The sequence below is a fragment of the Dermacentor albipictus genome, chromosome 1 (genome assembly GCF_038994185.2).
Source record: "Dermacentor albipictus isolate Rhodes 1998 colony chromosome 1, USDA_Dalb.pri_finalv2, whole genome shotgun sequence".
Lineage (NCBI taxonomy): Eukaryota > Metazoa > Arthropoda > Arachnida > Ixodida > Ixodidae > Dermacentor > Dermacentor albipictus.
The window spans coordinates 476,883,945-476,900,967 of record NC_091821.1 but is presented as its reverse complement, the minus strand read 5'-3'; the positions used below and the strand labels follow the sequence as shown (position 1 = coordinate 476,900,967).

The 17,023-nt window shown below is 47.3% G+C and overlaps 1 protein-coding gene across 1 annotated transcript; it reads right to left on the bottom strand.

Annotated features, from left to right (window-relative positions):
* Positions 1–650: 650 nt before the first annotated feature.
* LOC135900328 (uncharacterized) lies at positions 651–16,697 on the bottom strand. The gene is made up of 3 exons (XM_065429814.2): positions 16,624–16,697; positions 2,856–2,999; positions 651–1,270 (listed from the first exon to the last, which is right to left on the bottom strand). Exons 1-3 carry the CDS (start codon positions 16,633–16,635, stop codon positions 689–691), a joined length of 738 nt encoding a protein of 245 aa, XP_065285886.2. The 5' UTR covers positions 16,636–16,697; the 3' UTR covers positions 651–688.
* Positions 16,698–17,023: the final 326 nt, after the last annotated feature.

Sequence of the window (17,023 nt, the reverse complement as noted above, 5' to 3'; positions counted from 1 at the left end):
TTATCGCCTTTGTCTTTGTAGCTAAAGTTCATTTTGCTTTCACGCCATCCAACCAGAATTTTCTTCGTTTCAATCACTTGCCCGAAGATCCTTAGTCAGCAGTGCCTTGTTCTTTCGACCGAAGTGTTTGATTAGCTGTATTGTTATTTCATCGGGTCCTGCAGCTCCATCACTAAGGACATTTTCTTCCCCTGTTCTGACACGGTCCTGGCGGCTCATCAGACCTGTATGGTACTCAACGCAAAGATTATAATAGATACATATACGTAAGTATCGATATTTCTGATGAAACTGCAACAACATCGATGTACTTCGGAAGCAGAAATATTGCATTAATATTCGATGCGCGTCGGGAACAAAAAATTATGCACGACTGGCCATAGTTCTCACGAATTATGGTGATGACGAAAAACCTCTATAAAACAATTTACAGAAGAACAGTAAACCGCTATTCCTCCGGGCCTCGTCGTGGGTTCGTGTCGCGAAGTCAAAAGAGAGACCGCTGTTTTCCCCAGTTTCTGAAGGCTAAATCAGAGCATCACGCTGAAAATAAATAGTCTTTAGCAGAAGTTATTTAACTATATCTTTATTTTTTATATTCCCTGCTACAATCTGTCACATCAAGCACTGTGCAAAAGTTCCAACGGCAACATCTGCCGTTTGTCTTGTCTCACGTGGCCTAAGAGCATTATCGACGCCGGTAGCCACGATGATTGGAAGACCAGCTCCCGTAAAGGGCAGGTGCGCCGTGGACACCAGGGCGGTTGCTCGCACCGTAGCCGGCGGCACTGAAGCTGTAGGGAGGTTGGCCGCCGTAAGTGTATCCACCGAGGGCTGGACTGCTAGCAGTGTTTCCTTGACGTCCGAACGGAGCGTATGCGTAGGCTCCAGCAGCGCCTGCGTTGTCGTTGTATCCGTATTTGCCGTAACCACTGTAGCCACCAGCGTTGTAAGGTGCCGCCACCCTAACGGTATAAGCTGTAGGTGTACCAATCCGGTCAGCTGCTGAGAGAACCGGATGGACCACTGGTGCAACGTTGAAAACCGCGTCGGCGCTCTCTTCAAGAGTGGCAGCTGGTTCGTTGGCGTCCACGGTGGCCCGCAAGCCGTACTCATCGGCGATGTAGTTCACACGCCCGTAGAAGCCATTCACGTCGCGGTAGCCGTACAAACCGGTCTGGGTGTTTTTAGAGTCGCTCTGCGCGCTGCGGAACTGTCGATTGCCGTACTCGTCCACATTGTCGTAGCCAAAGTTGTGCGGGTGAGGTGGCTATAAAGAAATAAACAAGACAGAAGTTGTAGACTGCACCGTACTTGTGCTTTCGTGTGACTGCGTACAACGTGGTATTGCGCAAATGCATATTTGAAGAAAATGGTTGATGAGATTGTAAAAAATAAAGTCCGAACTATTCAAGCAAATGAGCGGGATTAACTCAGAGCTGGGAGTGTTAGTCCTAGTGAGCAGTATCGCCATTGTCTAAAATGAAGCTAAATTACATTATGTGCCTTATATGTGACTGATATGTGACTAAGCAAATACTGAACAAACGAGAGCTGCAAAATATCAAGTTTTGCGAGAGTCACTGTGCCTCATTCTGTGACTTCTAGCCAGCAGCATTCCTTGAGCCTTGCATTTTTGCTTTACTGAGTGGCATCGCGTCTTAGAAGCACGACTAAGAAGTACACAGAAGAGCCATTGCGTCTCGCGTCAGTGTGAGCGTAGCCGTTGCTGAGCGCGTTTGGCATATTGCTCCTTGCGGGTAGCCAGAATATCGAGCATATTTCCAGCAGGGCCAGGAACATTCTTTGCGAAAATTAAAGAGTGTGATGTTCCAGAAATAACTCAATTACAAGCTGTTGGGATATTTCCGGATAGTCCTCTTTTCTTGACTGCACAGGTTGAATTCCAGGAGGTGGTGTTCACGTAGAGAGTTTAACATGCTATAGTATACTATATGGGGTGGATTGAAAAGTCCTTTCTGAAAGGATTAGTGAACACATTGTGTCGTCATTTTAGGCATGCTTGTTGAAATGAGTGAACCATATTTAAGTTGTCTCTGCACTGCATTGCACTAAAGGATTTACTTGTCGCGAACGCATTCCCTTTCATCCACTGCTTGGTATTCTTTGGAATTTGGCACTATGGACATCTCACCTTCGCTGCTGATACCAGCTTCTTTAGAGCTGCCTAAAAGCTCAACTTTGAAAGAAAATGTAGGTACAGGTTATTTGGATTTGTCACACGAGTAGTTTAAGTGGAGCGTGCCGTTGGCATATATTTATAAAAGACACTGTTCTCTAAGATATGACGTAGCATGTACTTAGCGCCCTTCTGTCTTTGCAAACAAGCGCTCATTCAAATGGTATCTCATGCATTGCAGTAATCTACAAAGAGCTTTTATCTGACGACGATCACTTCGTAAAGATTAATGATCAGATGTAGAAAATTATCAGTATGAAAAAACACTGCGGCGCCACCTATGCCAGCAAATTATAAAAGCCTATGTATAATTCAGTCTCTATATTCGTGCTTGTTGTGGGGAACTACTTGCATTGACACACAGGTCGTCCTTCACATTGTATAGTGAATTCCTAGTGTCATATGTCGAATGTACTATTCCACTTTGGTTAGCGCAGTTTGAATTCAGGTTGTGACTGCTTGTATGATATCCCTATGCATAAATACGAGCCCAGTCTTCTGAAGGAACGGCTCAGTCTTCTACAGACCTTTCTGTAGGCTTTTAGTTGAGATCCCACGCATTGCCTAGATGTTTGGAAAACTTATTGTGATTCGGGCTGCGCCTTCTTCAAATGCTGCATGCTTGTGAAATCAATGCTAGACGACCTATACTTACGTAGGTGTAGGCGTTGTATCCTTGGTAAGGAGCAGCGGCAGTGTTGTAGGCGCTGAAGCCGGACGCCGGATATACAGCCTGATTCGACGGGTGGTGGTGCAGTCCGTAACCTTCAACGATGAGGCAGACTAACAGCACTTGGACCTAGCGTTGCGAGAAAGAACGATACTTGAGCACTTTGCTGGCAAGATGTCCTCATACGCGTAGACACAGAGTGCGTTTCATACCTTGACACTCAATGAGGCCGATTCCTTCTTTCACTCTATACACAATTGAGTGGCGACATGAATAATGCACTTGCACGGCCGATGACCCTATGGGAGCTCTAGTGCACGAGTAGTGTCTGGTGAATACACCTCGTATATAACTTGTGATGTTCCGGCGAAGAAGAAGAAGACAGAAGAGACAAGAACAGGTGGAGGAAGAGAAAGAAGTGATCAAGATGGACACCTGTAAATAAATGAGTGTATTTTAACTAGTACTTTATATTTGGCGCAGCCGACCATGTGGCTTGAAGTGACGTTGGCAAGAAGAACAGATGGGCAGACGACCGTGAAGACCTACCAGCTTGACGGCGAAGATCCAGTGCTTCTTCAGGAATCAGCGACTTCATCGGAACTGCTTCACATCATCGCCGAGAAGAGTCAACTGAACGAAGCGGCCCTCGTTGAGAAAGGTGTGGTAAGAATCGATGCTTCTATGTCTGAATTTGAGGTTATGTTTCCAGGACATTCAAGGATAGATTCCAAGAACGAGACTGAGCACACGCATAACGCCTTGTTGCAAGCGCTGTTTCAGCAGCAGACCACGCAGTATGAGCAACAGCGACTGATTTTCGAAGCAGTTAGCGACTCACTAAGAGCACAGAAACCACATCAAGAAGAGTTCAAGCCCGATAGTTTCGATGGGGTGTCTAATGCCGCCAACTTGTGGCTCAGATTTTATGAATATGGATGTGCGCAAAACCACTGGACGTCATTGGACGACAAAGTGTGTAACATGCGTCGTTTTTTATCTGGCAATGCCAGAAAATGGTGGGACATGCGAATTGCAAGTCAATGCCGTGATTCATGGCAGAAGTGGAAAGATAGTTTTCTTTCTGCTTTTGAGCGAAATCCGGTTGACAGATGGGACGACGCATTAGCTTTCAGACACAGAGAAGGGACAGTCATGGATTATTTTTTCGAGAAGAGACGTTTACTCTACATTGCCGACCCTAATCTACCGGACTCTGCAATCCTTCCCCTGATAATTCAAGGCATGACTAACGAATCGCAAAGAGAGGTTTGTGTACACCGTCCAACCTCCACGGATGACTTACTTGCTTGCCTTAAGTATGTGTCCAGTGATTTTCTGATTCACAGTCCCATCAAAAGGCATAGTACTCTACCACTGAGCATTGACGCACATGGCGAAGCGGTAGAATATTTTAATACCGAGTCCGACCAATGTGACACGATGGAAAATGTATACCTTCTGAAGTCAAATCTCCTATTTGTTAAAATGATGGTAAATGGAAAAAGTCTGGACTCCCTGGTTGATACTGGAGCATCTGTAAGCCTGGTAAATCAGGAAATCATCCAACCGAGCAAGGTGTATGAAGGAAGAATAGTTAGTGTTCAAAGCTATGATGGAAAAACTAGAAGGTTGCAACACTGGGCAGAAGTAGAGGTTGAATTTGGTGGACATCACCTAAAAGTAGATGCCCTTGTCATGCAGGGTGCTGATTTCCTGTTTCTTTTATCTCGGCCTGATATGAAGCGATTGAAGATGAATATTTCTTGGAGAGACGAAGTGACTATTGACGGATCATTTAAGCCTAACTTGCGTGGAATTGAAAATTCCCATCGAAGAGTTAGAAATGCTGATGAGATACTGACAAATTTTCCCGAACTTATTTGTGTTGAGACGTACCCGCCAGCAGCAGATGTCTTCGAGGTACCGTTTAAGCTTCGTGACGTCACAGTAGTGCGTAAAAAGCCGTACAGTCTTTCCCTCGAGAAAAAGACCTGGCTAAAGGCCGAACTGCAGCAAATGCTAAATGCCGGTATTATAAGGCCATCAACATCCACTTTCGCGTCACCAGTCACTATAGTACCGAAAGACGATGGCTCATTTCGCCTTTGCACAGATTACCGGCAGATCAACGGCCAGACTGATTTGTTTCCTTTTCCCATGCCCCGAATAGACGAGATCATCAATGAAACTGGTGGATCAAATGTTTTCTCTCGGATCGACCTCTGTAAAGGATACTGGCAGGTGCCACTACAAGAAGATTACAAGCAGTACACTGCTTTTGTAACACCTTTCGATGTGTACGAGTACAACCGCTTACCATTCGGTTGGAAGAATTCTGGAGCTTGGTTTCAGAAAATGATGAATGGCATTCTTGATGAGTTCCTGGGAAAGTTTTGTAACGTATACATTGACGACATCATCATATACTCACGTACAAGAGAAGAACATGAAAAACACCTCTCGTGCGTGTTAGAAGCCCTCAGCAAGTCAAAGTTAAAGATTAACAAGAACAAGAGTGAATTTTTTCAGACAAATGTTGTCTTTCTAGGAAGAGTTTTTGACGGCAAGACTAAAACAACCAAAGAGGAGTCTATACAAAGGATGAAGAAGCTCGTCAAGCCATATGACCTACACTCACTCCGTGTTTTCCTCGGACTCGCCGGTCATTTTCGTGCGTTCATTAAGGATTACGCTGCAAAGACAAGATGCCTCACCAAGCTGACGCAAAAGGATGTGCCATTTATCTGGAGTGAAGAGTGCGAGAAAGCGTACGAATACCTTGTTGAAGCTATATCGTCGGATCCTGTGCTTGTGCTACCTGACTTCAACAAGCCTTTCGAGCTGTGTACGGACGCTTCACAATATGGTACAGGGGCCGTTCTATATCAACGAGACACAAAGGAACAGCAAGGACGCCAGCTCAAGGTGATTGGCTATTATTCTTCTACGTTCTCAAAAGCTCAAGAACATTATACGACCACAGAAAAAGAGGCTCTGGCTGTTGTGATGGCACTCCGGTACTTCAGAAGCTACATAGAGGGTCGTCATTTCCGGCTTTTCACTGACAACCGAGCGTTAACCTAACTCTTGGGATTAACCCAGCCCAAGGGCAGAGTGGCACGTTGGATCAGTGAAATACAACAGTTCACTTTCGATGTAAGCCATCGACCTGGGGATAAGCTTCCTGACGCAGATGCTCTTTCCAGGCTTCACATCACAGAAGTGAGAACATCTGATCATGAACATGTTTGCAGCCTGTGGGAAGGCACCGAAGACCTGACTTGCAATAATGGCAAATTTTGTGCGCCAGGAACTTTGGTGAAAAAGGTTTTGAAGCTGTACCATGACAGCCCAGAGTCAGGAGGGCATGATGGATTCTGGAAAACTTATTGGAAGATAAAAAGTCGATTCATCTGGAAAAATATGAAGGAAGATATGAAGAACTACGTGCAAACATGTCACCAGTGCCAAATTAACAAGGCAAAGTATCGTCCAAGAGGGAATCAAATGGTCATCGCTAATCATTCCCAAGTCCCATTTGAAGTAATTCATCTAGATTTTGCCGAACTAAAAAAGCGAGGAGAGGGAGTCAGTAAGACTCAGGCATTCCTTGTCGCAATAGATGAATGCACACGCATGGCAGCTGCAAAGCCAGGAAAAGAAGACGCCAATTCTGTTTTGACGTTACTGGAGCGGAATATGTTCAAGAACACCAAGGTAGTGGTCTCTGACAATGGGCCAGCTTTCCGCAGTAAGAAGCTTCAAGAATGGGCCCGTGATAGAGGAATTGCCCTGAGATTTGCCACACCCTACCATCCAGAAGGAAACGGCCTAGCTGAGAGGCTCATTCGGGATTTGAAAACGTTCATCGCAATTTACCATGATTTCCATGGAGGATGGAAGTGTGCCTTGGAAGCAGCAGTCAGGCACCACAATCATTCTCATACCATGGGATTAGGATGCACGCCTAACTTTGCTGCATCAGGCGAAGCAACTTGGCTACCGGCCGACTACGACCTTGGAATCGTTGGGAAAGTAGATCTGCAGGAAAGGCGCAAGACGGAAGAGGAGCTCGCACGCTACAGATCAACAATGAAGAGGCACTTCGATCTGCGACATAGCCCAAAGATGCCTGTAATAGAGCCTGGAGATACAGTTTTAGTCCGGAGGAGTTTAGATGGACCGAAGTCCAAATTTTCTGGGCCCTACACAGTGATAAAGACCGTCAAGCAACAAGGAATCTTGAAATCGCTACACTATTTGGGAGCGGAAGGAAAAACTGAAATAGCAACTGTGGGAAATGTCATACCCTATCATCCCAGGAGGGATGAAAACCGAAGTCCGGGAGGATGTGATGTTCCGGCGAAGAAGAAGAAGACAGAAGAGACAAGAACAGGTGGAGGAAGAGAAAGAAGTGATCAAGATGGACACCTGTAAATAAATGAGTGTATTTTAACTAGTACTTTATATAACTATTTGCCAACTCTACGCTAATGTAGACAGAAGGACATTAATTTAGCCCCGGCTGTAAGTGTGCGCTTCTTATGTAGCCTTGGCACTTGCACGAAGTACTTTCCACTTTACGAAATACATAAGATTGGTTTAAGTGTATAAGTTGTGTGACCGCACCAGTTGCTAATCCGCTGTAAGCAGAGCGCACCAGTGGATGCAGAACTGACAGAAGAATCAGGCGCAAGCGCTCTTGCTCGTTTCTTCTGTCAGTCCTCCGCCAACTGTTGCGCTGTTTGTTTTACAACGAGGATTTTTAGGGCTACTTTCCCTACTATTGTGTCCGCGTGTAGAAAAAATTCCCGCAGATGGTGCAATACCGAGCCGACCCGCGGGGGAGATGAAGCAGGCGTGAAGCACTCTCCATATGTGGGCCGACTACGAAGATAGTGCGATGCCGGACCGACCCAACGTTACTAGACTACCTTCGGCTGTAAAACTCCCCGCCCGCGCGCTTACAGCCGCTGTCGCCACTTCTGTGACAGCCGCCAGGTGGCACCGCTGTTCCATCGGGCTCCACTGCAGACGCCTCGGCACAGCCTTGAGCTCGCGCGGACAGGCAGTTTGCGCGTGTTTCACGCTCGCTGGCGTTCTCCCTTGTCCAAATTAGTGATACCACGAGAAAGCGGTATTCACCTACAGCAAGATGATTTATCGCGACAGTTCATTAATACTGAAAGAAGGGTAAACTGTACGAAAGGAAGAAACGCATACAGCGAAGCGCAGAAGCTGAGTTTCTAAAATTCGTGTGTTTCTTCCTGTCGTCTTAACATTTCGCGCAGTTTAGGCTCACCAGCCTGAATATCTGGCCAAAGTGCGTGATTGTAGGATGATCTTCATCCCCACCGAAGCTTCTCACCACCCCAAAGAAGCTCTACAAAAAGAAAGATGAGGTCGGTCTTGGTGCACACAAGCCACAAATAAATAAATAAATAAATAAATAAATAAATAAATAAATAAATAAGTTGTATTTTTCATTCCGGGAAGATGCTTAATCAGCGGAGCTGAAACGTGCGGCCCCTGTGTTTATCACTGGGTTAATCCCGAGGGTTCATTAAAGTATTTCTCAGTCATGAGGTTACACACACAATCGGCTGCGATGGAGAGAACGACGTCACTGACGGTATGCCCGCAGTCCGCAGTTGTCGCTTGCGTTCGATGTCTCGAGTTTGCTCGGCGGCGTGGTTAGCAGCCTTCGCCTGCGATTTGCCGCTTGCGATTCGTCGAAATGATTTCTTCAAAATTAAATCTTTCTGTTACGTAAGACCATGAGTGGCTCATACTTCCTTAAGCAATGGCTCATACCCCCGTAAACGCGGCCTCCCCATTACGACGACAGAAGTGTTATATAAGGCGTCGCTGCCTACCGCAGCGCCATGAGAAGGCGCGCGCTTGGAGCCGCCTAAGGGAGAGGAAAAAGAAGATAGAATAAATGCAGAGGATGAGTAATGTCTCCATTCCTGTCGTACTGATTTAATATGCACGATATAACATAATTGGCGACGAGGATTTAACAACCCATGTGCTACCGGCTTGCCCTTCATCTGTGCCGTCGATTGCTGCATATCATCCTCTACGATGAGTATTTCGGGGCTACAACCGCCACCCCCGTTCCTGTCATCACCTGGAGACCCAGTCATCCCATGGGAGCAATAGATTCAAGCGTTCAGGAACTACATGGTGGCGTCGGGCGCCTCCGACCTACCTGCCATGCGTCGGAAGGCGATTCTGCTCAACTGCTTGGGCTTGGAAGGCCAACGCATCTTCCAGACCCTCACGTCGGAGGACGACCCGTGCTTTTTGGCTTCGAGCGCCACCGGAGGGCCGTTGACGACTCCTGCCCCAGATGAGTTCGACTGCGCTGTTGCGACACTTGAAAGTCACTACAAGAGCTCTGTCAATGTCACCGCAGCGCGTCACCGTTTCCGTCGACGTGCACAAGCCCCTGGTGAGACTGCGCTCGATTACGTCATCGCGCTACGAGGTCTCGTAGCAGCGTGCAACTTCGGTGACTTGGCGGACGACATGATGCGCGACCAGCTTATAGAAAAAACTACTAGCGAATACTTGCGTGAACGTCTTTTACTGGAAGATTCTCTTACGCTTTCCCGGGCCCCCACCATTGCGAGACAGCATGATCAGGCGACTAGAGAAGCGGGAGAACTTGCACGACATGAAGCACAAGTGCATCACGTTAAAAACACAAACACTTCAAATATGAGAGAAAAGCACTGTGGCACGTGCACATGCTATACGACGCCAACTGAAAGTCGTCGAGCTCTGAAAGAGCAAGAATGTTATCGTTGTGGTTCTTTGGACCATCTGGCGAATAGCCCTCACTGCAAAGCTAAGACTCTTAAGTGTCGCAGATGTGGAAAGACTGGCCATCTGGAAAAGTTGTGCAAGTCTTCCCGAAAGTCTGAAAAGAAAATTCAGCATGTCACGGAAGGCGACGCAGATACAGCTGACACGGACGATCACATAAGTGTTTGTCACATCTGGAGTCGTAAGAAGGGAATTTATGCAGTTTTGGAAATTGAAGGAATTTCCGTGTCGTTCCTGATTGACACTGGATCATCAGTTTCAATCCTAGCCGAAGGGCTTTACCGACGCCATTTCGATACTGTATTTCCCCTGACATCAACGTCCGTCCAGCTCCTCGATTATTCTAAGTCAGCAATTCCTATAAAAGGATGTTTCATTGCTCCAGTTTCATTTCATGGCCGATGCACTTCTGTCCTTCTGTACGTTGTGTCGGGAGGAACAACCATTCTTGGTATAGATGGCATCGCGGCTCTGGATATGAAGATTCAAGGGTCACCTCTCAGGTGTCTGCTAACGACGCAAGAAACTCCTGTGCTCCCTCCTGAATTACGTTCCGAGTTCGAGCACTTGTTTGAAAAGCAGCTAGGAACTGTCAGAGGTTTCACTCACAAGGTCCGAGTTCGCGCATCTGTTCAACCAGTGGCCAGCAAACTGAGACGACTCCCACTCGTCATTCGTGAGCAAGTCTCGGCAGAAGTACAAAAATTAGAAGCCCAGGACATCATTGAGCACGTCGATTCTTCAGAGTGGGTCTCGCCAATTGTCGTAGCCAGAAAAAAGGATGGCTCGATTCGCATGTGCGTAGACCTACGAGAGCCAAACAAATCTATAGTAGTGGACAGTTTTCCCCTGCCACAAACTGAGGAACTTTTGAACAGCTTGGCTGGTGCACAGCGATTCTCCAAGCTAGATTTAGCTTCTGCATACCATCAGTTACCACTAAGTCCAGAGAGTCGTGATCTTACGACGTTTATAACCCACGACGGACTATTTCGCTTTAAGAGGGTGTGCTTTGGACTGGCATCGGCACCGTCAGCGTTTCAGAAGATGATGCATATGATCCTCCAAGGATGCAAAGGTGTCTTGTTTTACATTGACGACATAATCGTGTACGGACGCTCCAGAGAGGATCACTTGGTCAATTTGCGCACTGTTTTGAAACGGCTCTCTGACGCTGGCCTCAGGCTCAACTATAAATGTGTTTTCGACGTCACAGAGTTGACTTTCCTAGGCCATGTTGTCAGCGCCAAAGGCTTATTCCCACTGATGTCATCTATCGAGGCGATAACCAAGGCACCACCACCTACAAATATTAATGAACTTCGCTCGCTGCTGGGACTCGCAGGCTTCTACTCGAAGTTCATCCTGCATTTTTCTGATGTTGTGGAGCCAATGCGTGCTTTGCTTCGCGGAAACGCGCCTTTCGCTTGGACTGCGGCAGCCCAAACCGGCTTGGAACAGCTCAAAACGTTGATAACATCTTGTGAAGTTCTTCACCTTTTTGATCCTCAATTACCCGTGTACGTTACAACTGATGCCTCGGGATATGGATTAGGTGCTGTACTGCAGCAGGATAACGGAACATCACTGCAGACTGCCGCGTTCGCCTCACGCACTCTTCAACCGCATGAACGGAAGTACTCCGTCGGTGAACGTGAGGCCCTTGCCTGCGTCTGGGCCCGCGAGCACTGGCACGTTTACCTGTGGGGATGACCTTTCATCTTGCGGACAGACCACGCTGCTTTGGTGACGCTCCTCTCAACGAAAGGCACAGGTCACCGTCCTTTAAGGATTGCGCGCTGGTCATCCCGGTTGCTGTGCTACAACTACATCATGGAATACAGGAAGGGTAGCGAAAACGTCGTGGCTGACGCACTCTCCCGGCTGCCCGTACAGAGTTTCATCCATGATGCACCCGAAGAAGAATTTATATGTCTCTTGTCCCCAGTAGTTACCATGCAGGAGCTTCGAGAAGCAAGTGCCGCCGATCAGGCTATCTCTCAAGTTAAGCAGTTTAACACTACTTCTTGGCCTGACAAGAAATCCTTGTCAAAAGAGCTGCTACCTTACTTTCACGTGCGATCTGAACTCTCTGTTGTTAGCGACATTCTTTGCCGGGGTGACAGGATTGTCGTGCCTTCAGCTTTGACCCGCCGTCTTATGGATCTGGCGCATGAGTCACACCCAGGAATTAGTCGTACCAAAGCTCGTCTTAGGGAGTCATATTGGTGGCCGTGCATGGATAATCACATTGAAGAACTTGTACGCACATGTGTAGCCTGCCAGTCATGTGACAAATCAGCACATACTTCTGCAGCCCCAATGCAACCCGTCACTCTTCCTGAGAGAGCCTGGGACAAAGTTGCTATCGACATTGTGGGACCTTTCACGCAAGCTCCAACAGACTGTCGATTTGCCATTACGCTTATTGATTACTACAGCAAGTGGCCAGAGGTGACTTTCGTACGCGATGCGACCACGTCTACAGTGACCAAATTCCTACTTGAACTTTTCGCGAGAGAAGGATATCCACGTGGGATCGTATCTGATCATGGACCGCAATTTTCTTCAGCGAATTTTCAAGATTTTCTCACAGAGCGCGGAATCACCTATTACAACTCTTCAGTGTATTACCCGCAAGCTAACGGTTTAGTGGAAAGATTTAACAGGGTATTAAAGTCCTATACTCAATTAGCCCTGTTAGAACGTCGTGAGATAAGAACAGCGATGTTTGATTACCTACAAATATATCGCTGTACGCCTCATGCGACTACTGGTGCTGCACCCGCTATTCTTCTTCACGGACGCCAACCTCGCACCAGACTTGACATTGTGGGATTCCCTGACAAATGTTTCACCAATGACCCTTCAAAGGCACTACAGCTGTTGAGAGAACGCATCAAGAACAAGCAAATGACGTCGAAGCGCTACACCGATCAAAAACGCGGTGCCAAGGAACCCAACTTCGCCGTTGGTGACTACGTGCGGGTTAAACTACCTGCACTCCAGGGGAAGTTATCTTCACAGTTTTCTGCGCCCAAGAAAATTATTGGAAAGCGCGGACCCGCCTCCTACCTCTTGGAAGATGGGCGGGTGTGGAATGCTTCAAAATTAGCGGCCGTTCACCCTGAAGCTATCAGCAAAATGAAATTAGGTACCACGGCTGTCATGAACTGGTCACCGGCATCCGATCACTCAACTAGTGCGGCTGTAAGCCATCCGTCACAACCTGGCACATCACGCGCAGATAATGCACCCCTGATTCCTGAACCACGTGCTGCAGGGCACACGCAACAAGCTTCAGCTAATTTGCCAAGATGCGAAGAACGCGTGAGGAGAAGCGCCCGCAACAAGAAGACACCAAAGAAGCTGCACGACTACATCAGGAAGTAACGGACCATTTTTATTTTTTTTTTTCACGAGGGGATATGTTATATAAGGCGTCGCTGCCTATCGCAGCGCCATGAGAAGGCGCGCGCTTGGAGCCGCCCAAGGGAGAGGAAAAAGAAGATAGAATAAATGCAGAGGATGAGTAATGTCTCCATTCCTGTCGTACTGATTTATTATGCACGATATAACAAGAAGTGAAGTGAAATTCTACGGTGGAAAGATGAACGGCCACGCAGCCAGCTGTGGAAGATGACGACGAACGCGGGAGCAGTGGCACGAGCACGTGCCGTGGATTTCGCAAAACGTTCGCGGTCGGCACGAGGAATCGCTTTGTTCGACGCCGAGTGAAGCGTCGCATTGCTGAGAGCACAGAAAAAGTGATGCGCCGAACTGGCGACTTCGTTCCAATAGCGGCCTATGCAGCCAGGCACGCAGCATTTCGGCATCGTCTGCTGATATTCTTAAGAAACTAGGCGAAGGCTACAGTTCCACGGATGACATGCTTGCTGAAATTCGCTGTCAACAACGAACCACAGAATGCACCAACGCTGCACCGAGTGCTTAGTCCGGCCTGCCCGCGTAGCCGGCTAGTGAGGAAGTGATGCCGGGCGCGACTGCAGCGCCACAAAGGCGCGGGCAGGTGGCGGTTCCGCGCAACGGCGCCGAGTTTTAAAACTGAAGCTAGTCTAGTAACGTTGGGACCGACCCACGGTGGAGGTGCAGTTCGCCATTAAGGGGCCCGCACACACAGCTTCACTGGCCATCCTTCATCACAGAGTGGAAGGGCACTGAGTTTTTTTAAGCTGACAGGAATAAACTAGAGGAAAGTGTTACACTCGAAAAAATTCCTTTTTGTCGCTTAAATGATGATTCAACAGATTAAAAATATAAACAAAATTAGAGGACTGCTCGGACGAGCAACTGGAAAAGTGATTTCCTCCAACTTACTCATTAGCCATTCGCGAAATTGAGAGTGAGTAACAAAGTGCAACGATGATCTGGTTGGCGCACATCTGTCGAGGTGTGCAGTGCAAAAGAAATATAACTCACGGTACGGAATATTCAAAGCTTACGAATAACAACTCGAATGCTGTCGAATTCGATTCAGTTTTTGAAACAAACAGTATTCGTGAATGCGATTATTTCTCGAAATGGTTTCGAATATCCTAAAACTCAACCTGCGCGCAATCAATCATAATATTGGAACAATAGGGTGCTAACATTCACATGGCTCGAAATATTCGACATAAAACGCAGGAAGTTGCGTGACGTAGTAAGCAGTACAACATTCGGAGAGCGAAAATTTTCTGGCTAAACCACCATCATTCCCACGCACCGCAGTGTCTTGCCTAGGCAGACTGCTTATTCGTCCATAATGCTCCGTTAGCGCTCATAGCAAACAACGCTTTTTAATGTGACCTTTCTAATGTGAAGCTTGCTAAAGCATTGGAAATGCTATAGAACGTGAACATCGTTTGACTTTAATTATCAAAACGACTGCTGACTATTCCGAAACGTTTCAACAATGATTCAATATCCGACTCGATTCGCTGCTGACACCACTCGAATCGTATTCGATTCCATCTCGAAATTTGCCGTTCGCACACACCCCGTGAGAAGAAAGGCAAAGCGACCAGAAAAAGTCAATTTTTTTGCTGATTTGTTTTCCTTCGCATCTTTTGTACTACATGACCTTGAGAGTTGTACGTGGTTGCAGAAAGACCGTATAGATTACTGCTATTAACTTTTGCTTGGCGTACTGGAACTGTGCAATATTACATACTGAACTTAACTGAACATCACGCATATATACTATCAAGTTGAGTTGTTTTTACAAGGACCGGTAAACAATTAATTATATTACCCGCAGCTGCCAGTAACTTGCTACTAAGCTAGTTCTAAAACATGCTTGGCAATCATCCTCCCGATAAGGAGTGTGTCCCTTGATAAGATTAAGGCCCAAACAATGAAATGTTCCTTTCCTTCGAGCGCTTCCTAACCTTACGTGAGGCCTCCTTACAGCGAAGGACCGATGGAGGAAGCAAGCATACTCTGAAAGCTCCCTTCACCCGTCCTCACGTAAAGAGCGGTTGCCGCCATGCCTGGGTTCGAGATTATCTCTTAAAAGCTTTAGGCGAACACCAGAACACCACTATTCAATAAAAAAGGTTGTTTAGTCGCACAATATTTAAGTTGATGAGCTGATATAAAGAAGCGCGGACGCTTTTTTCTAGTTTTGTTTACTAAACCTAAAGAAGTAGCGCATTGCAGTGCAAAACTTGATGTGCTCCAGCAACGCTGGCACGCCGGCGTTTTGCAACGCCTAGCAACGCCTAGCAATGCTTTCATGCCGCACGCGTCACTGAAACGAACATGCCTGGCAAGACGTACCGTGCTCGCGCTTCTCCGCAGGTGGGCGACAGTGCGCATGCGCAAGCAAACGTCACGTGGTTAGGCAGTGAGGCGAAGCGCTCGTTCAGGGCCAGGAGCGGCGTAAGGACGCATGAAGGTAGCGTGGCCCAAACAATAAAACGTTCCTTTCCTTCGAGCGCTTCCTAACCTTACGTGAGGCCTCCTTACAGCGAAGGACCCATGGAGGAAGCAAGCGTACTCTGAAAGCTCCCTTCACCCGTCCTCACCTAAGGAGCGGTTGCCGCGTGCCTGGGTTCGAGATTATCTCTTCAAATCTTTCCGCAAACACCATTATTCTATTAAAAAATGTTGTATCGTCGCACAATATTTACATTGAATAGCTAATATAGAGAAGCGTGAACGCTTTCTTCTAGTTTGTTTACTAAAGTTTAAAAAAAGTTGCGAATTACATTGCAAAACTTGATGTGCTCCAGCAACGCTGGCACGCCGGCGTCCTGCAACGCCTAGCAACGCCTAGCAATGCTTTCATGCCGCACGCGTGACTGAAACGAACATGCCTGGCAAGACGTACCGTGCTCGCGCTTCTCCGCAGGTGGGTGACAGTGCGCATGCGCAAGCGAATGCCGCGTGGTTAAGCAGTGAGGTGAAGCGCTCGTTCAGGGCCAGGAGCGGCGTAAGGACGCATGAAGGTAGCTTTGTAGCTACCTTACGCTGAGGAAGCACCAAGGAAGCCTTCACCGAGGGCCCCTCAGTAAGGAAGCTTTCAGAGTGACATAAGGTAGCCTCACCGCAATGAAGGCTTCCTTAGTGAGGAAAGGAGGGTTTCATTGTTTCGCTCCTTATGCTGAGGAAGTACCAAGGAAGCCTTCACCGAGGGCGCCTCAGTAAGGAAGCTTTCAGAGTGACATAAGGTAGCCTCACCGCAATGAAGGCTTCCTTATTGAGGAAAGGAGGGTTTCATTGTTTGGCCCTTAGTAATATTATGGCACCTGATTGTTTCACTTCGCATTTTCTTCTGCTTTGTCCTGTAGTTAGTTGCTAAAGTGTCGTTTTATGTTTTATCAATGCTACGTCTACCAATACCAACTTAGAAGTTGAGTGTCAAAATAAGTAATGAAATGAAGAAAAATAAATGATTGAAGATTTCTCTCACCGTTGGAAACATTGCGAATGTTCTGGATATCGACCGAGTAGTCAGAGGGCTGCCGTAAACCGAGCGGTGCAGGAATTCAGGGAGAACGACTGGCGGCCTCTTCCTGAGAGCAGCTAGCTTTTATGCTCAGGCCGGCAACGCCTGTCTACCTGTTGCGTACGCGTCACGCCTAATCGCAAGCCGTTTTGTTTCGCGCTGTTTTCTTTCCTTTCGAATCTTACATAACCACAGTGCCGTGCGGTAAGGCGCCTCAAGTTGCCCTTTACGTAAAAGGCGCGAGCGCCTGAAGGTGGCCTGGCGTACATTCTTGCTGTACTTGAATTTCCGGTGAATACGGTTGTAATCGCGAGTCCAAGAGACTGACATTCGTGCACGTCTTTTTTTCTTCTGTTTTTTTTTT